The sequence below is a fragment of the Vulpes lagopus genome, chromosome 1, assembly GCF_018345385.1.
Source record: "Vulpes lagopus strain Blue_001 chromosome 1, ASM1834538v1, whole genome shotgun sequence".
Lineage (NCBI taxonomy): Eukaryota > Metazoa > Chordata > Mammalia > Carnivora > Canidae > Vulpes > Vulpes lagopus.
This window is the reverse complement of record NC_054824.1, coordinates 185,820,061-185,828,921: the sequence shown is the minus strand read 5'-3', so window position 1 is coordinate 185,828,921 and position 8,861 is coordinate 185,820,061. Positions and strand designations below refer to the sequence as shown.

The window sequence follows — 8,861 nt, the reverse complement described above, 5'->3', positions numbered from 1 at the left end:
TCTCTCTTACATAATCAGCACAGCAACTGCTAAAAGGCTGCCAACCCTCACCTGAGTCTCAGACCAGGCTGGTGGGAAAGAGGCTTGGAGAGAGACAGCCCGAGGGGGCAGCAGGTCAGGCCGGGGCTGCGGGCCGGGGAGAGAGTAAATTGCAGCCTTGTTTGGGGCGCTGCGGGTGACGGACCTCAGCGGGGCCCGGTTTCCCCCCGTGAGGCCAACGGAGAGGCTGCCAGAAAAGCCCGGAAATTGCAGGCAGAAAAGTGAAGGGGTAAAGGGGTGTGTGTGGGACGGTGCGGGAAGGCGGCAAGGGAGGGAGGTGTCTCGGAATGAGGCTGGCTCACTCACGGAACCGCCGACGGGATCGTGGGTGGCAGGTGCCGCCCGCCCGAGAGCTGGCCCAGGTTTTCAAAACTCTCCAAGGTTTCTCAATCTTCCCCTGGTGGCCTCCATGCTCCTCCCAGGCCGTGTCCCAGCCGGTAGTTCCGTCCTTAACACAGCTCAGTTCCCATAAATGGGATGTCTTGGGGCCAGTGGGAGTGGAATGGGACAGGTATAAAAAGGAAGTGCGAGGCCCCGGGAAGAGGCAGCTGCACTCAGGAGCTGAGGTCGCAGGACCAGGCCACACCACGGCCCCACCCAGTGCAGCCAGGATGCTTCTGAGGGCGGCTCAGACAGGTGCCTGCGGCACTCAAGGCCGGCTTGGTCGTGGGTTTTCGGGCTGAGAGCCCCAGACAGCCCTCAGAGCCACTGCACACAGGGGCTGGCCTCCTCCGTGCTGGGGAGGGGAGGGAGGGGAAACAGAGTCACTGGAGGGAGGAAGGAGGGGGGAAGAGGAGGAGGAGGAGGAGACAGAGGCTGGGCAACTGGTGTTAAGGCCTCATCGTCGGGGTGGGGTGGAGCAGAAGGAAGGGCAGGACGTGCTCCCAGGGGCCTGACTCTGGATTCCCCTCCAGGCTTTGTGGTCCTGATCCTGCTGCAGAGCTGTAAGTAACCCCCGGAAGGACGCGGGAGGGCAACATGGAGGGGACGTGGGGGCCTCGGTCCTGGCAGAGGGGAGCACCTGCCAGCTGCTTCTGTGATTCAAATGGCTCAGAAACACTAACAGCTGCTAAACCAAGGCGATACACATGTGGATGCTTACTACGCTCTTCTCTATTTTTTCCGTACATTTGAAATTTTTCAAAATAAAATCCATCCAAAGGCTCTGGTGCACTGAGGGCACGGACCCGTCTTGGCCTGGTGGGCACCGCGGTGGGCCTAGGGGCAGCCTGGGTGAGGACGCCCACTGTTCCTCCGCAACCACGAGGGCGGGAAAGGCTCACTCCGCAGCAGGAGGGCGTAGGGTGAGGAGAGGAACGACTTCCCGGTCCTCTGTGCCTGTGCCCGGCCTGGGGGACGGGCTGAGGGGCACCGGGAACCGCCATCCCGGGAGGTGACAAGTTAGGGACAGTCCTGCAGGAAGGCAGGGAAGCAGCGGCCAGAGCATCCCAGATGGACCACCCCCTGCAGGGGTCGTTAGTCTCCACCCTGAGGGCAGTTCTGGGCTGGGTGCCTCCTCTCCTTCCAGGCCACTGCCTCCAGGAAGCCCTCTTTACTTGCTCCGAGTCCCATTTTACCTTTAGTCACCAGCCCCCACCCTCAGGGCACACAGTGCCCCGTCCTTAGTCTGCGGGATGCTCACCCACTGCATTTTATCTGCTCAAAGCATTTTCAGAATAGGCCTTATTCTCATCAGAGGCGGGGGCAGCTGAGCCAGCGCCTTGTGCTTAGAATTCTAAGTGGACTCACATCCCAGCCCGGCCTGCGCTCAGGGCAGGGCTCAGCCGGAGGCGCCGGCTCAGGCCTGGCTCAGGCCCCACCCCAGGCTTCTTCTCCAGGCTCTGCACACAAACTGGTCTGCTACTATACCAACTGGTCCCAGTACCGGAAGGGTGATGGGAGCTGCCTTCCCGATGCCATCGACCCCTTCCTCTGCACCCACGTCATCTACAGCTTCGCCAACATAAGCAACAACGAGATCGACACCTGGGAGTGGAATGATGTCACTCTCTACGACACGCTGAACACACTCAAGAGCAGGTTGGGACACAGGCTGCCAGGACAGGAGGGAGTTGGAGGGCTAGACCGGCTGGTCCCAGGGCACGACACCTCTGCTGGGGAATCCGAGGGCCCGGGCTTCCGTGGGAGCAGGTGATGAGCACCCATGCTGGGCCGGACCTGGTGACCACGGAGGCAGGCTACAGAAGGAGCCTAGTGGAGCTCCCGGGGTGGGGGTGGGGGCAGCCCTCTCCCCCACTGGCGGTGCCTCTCCAGGGAACATGGGAAATGCTCACGACTCTATTTTGCCGTATCCTGGTTTCCCCACTCAGGGGAACAAACGTGGGCCGCGTACCTCAGGGTGACTGCCGCAGTCTATGCAGATCTCGGGTTGGGAGCCCCTCCCGCCCGCCCAGCGCTGAAAGCCTTCAGCAGTCTCCCACCCCCGGGGCCACTCATGTTACAACAGCCTCATTCCACCCGGCCCTCCTGCCTCCCTGTGCCCCACAGGAACCCCAACCTGAAGACCCTCCTGTCTGTTGGAGGATGGACCTTTGGTTCTCAAAGGTAGGAGCCAACTCCCGGAGGATGGAATGGGGGTGAGGAGGCACAGACCTTCCCCACCCACTCGGCAGGGTCCTGGGAGCCCCAGACTGATAAGGCACAGGGGCCTAAATGGTTGCCAGGCGCCCACCCCGTGAACAGCCCCAAAACCCGAGCCCAGAGAAGAAGAGGGCCTTGCCAAGAGTCACACAGCCTGTTGCCAGTCTGTCTTCCAACTCTGCCCATGCTCCATTTACTGCCTCTCAGAGTTGAAAACAGAACTTCTGGGAGAGACTGCCCTAAGCACTGGGAGGAGAGAGATGGAAACAATGGAAAAGTTGGGAGTTAGAGAGCCTGGAGGACTCCCTGAAGCGGGTAGGGTTGGAGCAGGGTGTGAAGGGGGGGCAGACGCAGCTCTGATTGCTCCCACCTACTGAGTGACCGCTGGGCATCAGGCACCCCGCCCAGCCATGACCACAGGTGATCCCCAGCAGCACCGGGCACACAGCAATTGTCCCCACTTCACAGACAAAGAAACTGAGATGCAGGCTGCGACCTTTCCGAGGTGGCTTGGCTAGTAGGCGTTAGCACAGGGCCTGGAAACCAGAGCCGCCGCTCCAGAGCTCTGTCTCAGGGGCCTGGAGGTGGGTCCTGCCCCAGCCATGCCCTCTGGGGCGCTGGGGTTCAGGCCCCCGCTTCCCAAGGCCTCAGAAACCCCTGGAGACAGCCATGGCCCCCAGCAGGTCAGCGCTGAGCACTCTCCCGGGGTGATCTGGGCCCTAGATTTTCCAAAATAGCCTCCAAGACCCAGAGTCGCAGGTCTTTCATCAAGTCGGTGCCACCGTTTCTGCGAACCCACGGCTTTGACGGGCTGGACCTGGCCTGGCTCCACCCCGAGCGGAGAGACAAGCACCACTTCACCACACTGGTCAAGGTGCTGGTCGGTCGGGGAGAGCGGGGGCGAGGGGGCTGGCCCCAGGGAGCAGGGTGAGCTGGAGCTGTCTTCAGCCGCTGGCCCCCCGAAGGCAGGCAGACAGGGGCCTGAGGTCTGGGGTCTGGGACCCAGACCAGGGAAGGACCAACTGGCCTGTGCCCCGAGATCTTAGACAACAAGGGGGATATCTTGTGACCGTGCTGGGGGTGTGGTGGGGTCCGCAGAGGCCAGAGGGCACCAAGCAGAACACCCCCCCGCCCCGTCACCCATCACTGCCCACTGAGCAGGGAGCATCATTACCGCCTGTTTGATCCACAGCAGGCACTGCCTTGGCTCGATCTGAAGGGGGTGGCCCGAGCATCTCTATCACCCAGGGGCACACTGATTGTCTAAACAAATTGTCCATAGTGCCAACATTATTTTAATTTTAAAGACCACTTTAATTTTGTGGTCTCATTTACTGGCATGAACAAAACACAAACTGAAAAACAAAGTTCTTCCAACATGATCTGTGGGCCAACGAGGACCCCCGTCTGTCCTCACGGTCCCTCTGGGGCAGGCAGCAGCTGAGCATCAATGGGGACGTGTGGGGTGTGCGGACGTGACTGGTCCAAATGGTTTTTTAGGAAAAGGGTGGGTGAGACCAAGGTGCGGCCACCAATGGGTCAGTTTATCACTCCCCTGAAGCCCCGTCATGTTGGGGGTCCCCGCCGATGAGGAAGATCAGCGACCTTGAGGAGACCTTGGCCTGTGTCCAGAGACTCCCTCTCACAGCTTCTGCTGCTCAGCGCAGCAGTGTCTGCGGGGAAGGTGACCATCGACAGTGGCTACGACATGGCCCAGATCTCCCGGTGAGTCTCCTCCGCGCGGAGTCAGAAGCCTGGCTTTCCAATCCGCCGTTCTTCCAAAGACTTGATGTATGGCCTTGAGCAAGTAGTCACTTCTGCTCTCTGTGCCTCAGTCTCCCCGTCTGTCAAAGGGGGCACAGTCATCCTTGCCCCTCCTCTTTCACGCGGGGCATCGTGCTGCGCAGCTGAGAGGGTCTCTGAATGCATTTGCGGGAAAGGAAGTAGGAAATGCTGCACAACCTGGCCCGTCACCGCCGAGCACGTTCTCCGCCCGGGGCTTTCCTCCACGGAGCGCGGCCACTGGGGACGCGGCACAGCAGCAACAGCACTGGGCATTTCTAGACCCCGAGGCGCCTTCACACACATAGGCCACCCCCTCCCTGTTCACCCCTTCTCGCCGCCCTGCCTTCTTCTGCACACGAGGATGAGCAATTCTCAGCCAGGAGGGGCTGATGTCTCAGTGGAAGCAGACACGGACCTTAGGGAGTCCAGGAGTAAAGACGAAGGCTCTTCACTATGACTTTTCAGAAGCTTCTTTATGATCTTGGGGAGGTGTAGACTCAGTGTTGAAACCGACCGTTCAGGAGGAAGGAGCTAGATGGCTCTCGACCATCTGCCCCGAACACCTGAAGCTCATGTCCACGCAATCCACATGCGTGTGTAAAGCTCCCTCCCCGCCCCAGTGGCCTGTGGGTTCAGGCCATCCTTTGCTCCAACTCTTTCCCCACCAGGCCTTGTGTTGATGCCACGTTCAATCTGCTTTCAGGAGGATGAACGTGGCGGGGGCAGATGAGGGTGGAAGGGAAACACGAGGCCGGCTCCCTACTGTGTGCTGGGGACGTAGCAGAGCACCTCCACCCTTGCCTTGGGCGCACTTGTGGGGCCCTGTGCCCACTCCCTGGCGCGGCCTGGACAGTGGATCCTGGGCTCTAGGGGTTAAAGGCCTGCCTGGCTGCCCATCACATCGTGCTGGGGAATGGACGTGAGGCTGTGAGACTTTCTAAATTTCCTGCCTCGCCCTCTGACCTCTCTTCCCTAGACACCTGGACTTCATCAGCCTTATGAGCTATGACTTTCACGGAGCCTGGCGTCAGACCACAGGACACCACAGCCCCCTGTTCCGAGGCCAGATGGATGCAAGTTCTGACCGATTCAACAATGCTGTGAGCTTGGAAGGCGGGTGGGTGCCCAGGAGGGGGCCCCAGAGACCTGTCACCTGCCTGTGCTCACACACCAGCCCTGTACACCTGGGGAATCCTGCAACAGATGACATATGGGGCCCACTCCACAGATGAGGAAACTGAGGCCCATAGTCTGAGTTCTCCATGGCTGCAGAAGGGAGGAGGCAAGAGTCTAGTCTAGGCCACCCTTGCACTTGTCAGGTAACCTGAGCCCGATTGGCTGCCGACGGTAATAATCCCTTCCTCTACCTAAGATAATTTTTTTTTTGAGAATGGAACTACAAAATGCACTTTAGACTGCTATTATCAGCTCCCGGAAGGAAGTGAATCCCGGATGCCCAGCACACCTGGAACTGCCCCTGGTCAGGGCAGCAGTGGGAGCTGTTCGGTCTTGCCCCCCTTGCCCCACCAGCACCACTAACAGCTCATACCCCCCCGCCCAGGACTATGCCGTGAGCTACATGCTGAGGCTGGGGGTCCCAGCCAATAAGCTGCTGATGGGCATCCCCACCTTTGGAAGGAGCTTCACTCTGGCCTCCTCCGAGACCGGTGTGGGTGCCCCCATCTCAGGGCCGGGATTATCAGGCCAGTTCACCAAGGAGGAGGGGATCCTGGCCTACTATGAGGTATGAGCTAGGGAGAAGGTAAGAGCCTCACACACTCAGAGGCCCCGAGGAGGTGAGCCTCCCACCTTGCCCCCCTCTTTTTGCTCCTTTGCGAGTAAAACACTATGTTCCGGTGAACCTAGCGCCCTGAGGAGGGAGAAGAGGAGAGGTCAGGCCTCTTGCTCCCGAGTCCCCTGCAGGCACACCTGGCTGCCTGCCTGGCTCCCACGCGGCCCTCTGGTCCTAGCTGAGGTCTTCCTTCCAGCCCAGGAAAGAGCGGTGGCCGAAGGGCGGGTTCCCTTGCCTGGACCCCTCTGCGGCTCTCTACCGCTTTGGGCCCCTTCGTGCCACCTCCTCCCTCCTCCCTCTCTAAGATGCCAGAAGCAAACCAGAGTCCCCTCCCCCCAGTGGCCTCAGGCTACAGCACCCCCAGGACCCTGGGACATTTGCATCTGGTTTGCATAAATTTGCATGAAGACTGCAGTCTGGGGGCTGGGGGCTGGGGGCTGCTGAGCAGGATGAAGCAAGGGGCTGAAGGAGACTTGGGCAGTGGCATCTCCCGGTGCCCTGCAAGGTCTCACGCAGCTCTCCGTGCCACCTGCCCTGTCCTCTGCTCAGATCTGTGACTTCCTCCGAGGAGCCTCGGTCCACAGGCTCACCAGCCAGCAGGTCCCCTACGCCACCAAGGGCAACCAGTGGGTGGGGTATGATGACCAGGAGAGCGTCAAAAACAAGGTAGGCTCTCAAAGCCTCACCCCAGGATGAAGAGGGAAAGGGAGCCCAGATTCAGGTCCCTGCACGAGGTCCTGGAGGTGCCTGCTGGTCCTGTCCCTCAGGGAGCCCAGGGGAACCCAGCTCTGCCCACTGTGGGTCTTCCCCGCAGGTGCAGTACCTGAGGAACAGGCAGCTGGCTGGCGCCATGGTGTGGGCCCTGGACCTGGACGACTTCTGGGGCACCCTATGTGGCGGGGCTGCACGCTTCCCTCTCACCAGTGCCATCAAGGACGCGCTCACGGCGGCCTAGCCTGTGTCCTGCCCACAGGGGGGGCAGGGATACCCTCGCCCTTGGCTCTGGCTGGCCAGGAGCCTATCGCCCGCCCTGCTGAGCCCCCCCCAGCCTCAGTCTCCCTGCCTTGGGCCCCCGCAGAGGAGCCCCCAGCTCAGCTCTGGTGCACCAGCGGGTAGAGGGGGGCCCTGGGCAGCTGGGGCCTGGGGAGGGCAGAGCGCGGGACACAGCTCAGCAGCCCCTGCGGATTCGTGAAAATGCTCGATGGCCCCAGCCCCACACGGAGATGCCTTCGACCCCCTCCCCAGGCGTCCTTGCCAAAGAAGGCCATTTGGCCAGCGCTGCCCCACGCAGCCAAGCACGTCCCACGCAGCAGCTGCCGCACGAATTGCCCTCTCAGGGCCCAACTTGAAACGCTGCGGCCAGGAACATGACCACGTCCCCCCATTTCCCCTTCCTAATTCCGCAGCCGCGGCTCAATAAAGCACCAAAGCTTCCGCGTGTTGGCGCTTGCTTGGCTGGTCTCTGTGGCCCCACGGGGCTCCCGGGGCTCCCCTTCCTCGCCTCTTCCGCATTCCTCTCTGAGGCTTGGGGGCTTGGAGCTTGTAGGAGGTGCAGCAGGAGAGGCTCCCCTGGCCTCTTCTGGGCCAGCCCCCTCAGATCCATCCACTGAGGATTTAACCCAGGAGGGCTGACGGCTTTCCAGGTACTGACGTAGTCCAGGCCTCTTGACGCAGTTCCTTGTTCAAAGAAGCCTCTTCTGTTTCCCAGAGGGTAGCAGGTGCTAGGAAGGAAGTCGCTTCATTCCAAACCCTCATCTCTGAGCGCCTGGGACGGGTAGGGAGCCAACCCAAGGCCAGGTGAGAGAGCCCCGACCCTAGCCACTCAGGGCCAGAAGGAGACCCCAGAGCCCTCCTGCGCCCTCCCCCCAGCCCAGGCTGGAGTCTCTGCAGGCCCTTCGGCCTCCTCGGAGACTCCGGAGGCCGTAGGTGGCTCATGAACTTAAGGACCCCCTCCACTGCTGGTCTGAAACAGGTGTCCTAGGGCCGCAGCTCAGCCTTCTGCCTCCCTCGTCTCTCCTCTTGGGACCCACTGGGCCCTCAGGCTGGCTGGGGACACGAGCCGGCAGGCAGTGCAATGGGAATACATGGGGTGGGCTCCAAAGACCAGCCAGGCTTCCAGCCTTGACGAGGTAGAAGTGCTCTCATCAGGTTTCTGTGGATCTCCCAGGGCCCCCGGCAGCCCTTGCGTCCAGAGCCCAGATGCACACTCCAAAGTCAAAGGGAATTTCTGTGTGGATTCCCTCCTGTGTGGACTATCCATTTGTGACACTGGTTTGAGGTGTAGGGAAGGAGGTACCTATTGGCCACCCTGAAACCTGAACCGGCTGGAGCTGGGCAGATGCAACTGATCCCAAGGTCACTAAAGGCAAAGAAAGTGAGAACGTGGCCAAAGCTGCAGGAGGGCACCTGGCAGCACATCGCGGGCCGGGGGCCGGGTGCTCGCCAACCCCTGCCCCTTGCCCACCACACCACATGAGGGTCTTCGAAACCCCGGGACTGCCCACCCTCCAGGGCAGCCCAGCCCCGTCCTCCTCCCTGGAGCCACCCTTCCCCCAGCCTGGGCCAGGCTCCCTGGGCTGACTCAGGGTACGGCAGAGTTAGTCACATTCACTTATAGCTGTGGAGTCAGAGGCCAGGGATGGGG

At 61.2% G+C, this 8,861-nt stretch overlaps 1 protein-coding gene across 1 annotated transcript; it reads left to right on the top strand.

Annotated features, from left to right (window-relative positions):
• Positions 1–291: 291 nt before the first annotated feature.
• Positions 292–7,172, top strand: CHI3L1 (chitinase 3 like 1). The gene is made up of 10 exons (XM_041759548.1): positions 292–675; positions 954–983; positions 1,878–2,079; positions 2,548–2,604; positions 3,364–3,524; positions 4,242–4,365; positions 5,402–5,525; positions 5,987–6,169; positions 6,767–6,883; positions 7,032–7,172. The coding sequence occupies exons 1-10, from the start codon at positions 327–329 to the stop codon at positions 7,170–7,172; spliced, it is 1,488 nt and encodes a 495-aa protein (XP_041615482.1). The 5' UTR covers positions 292–326.
• Positions 7,173–8,861: the final 1,689 nt, after the last annotated feature.

Excerpts from the sequence above, each read along its gene's own strand:
- CHI3L1 (XM_041759548.1), top strand. The coding sequence starts at position 327 with ATGAGGCTGGCTCACTCACGGAACCGCCGACGGGATCGTGGGTGGCAG. Across the intron at positions 2,605-3,363 it reads TGGACCTTTGGTTCTCAAAG|ATTTTCCAAAATAGCCTCCA; the intron begins GTAGGAGCCAAC and ends TCTGGGCCCTAG. Across the intron at positions 5,526-5,986 it reads CTGACCGATTCAACAATGCT|GACTATGCCGTGAGCTACAT; the intron begins GTGAGCTTGGAA and ends CCCCCCGCCCAG.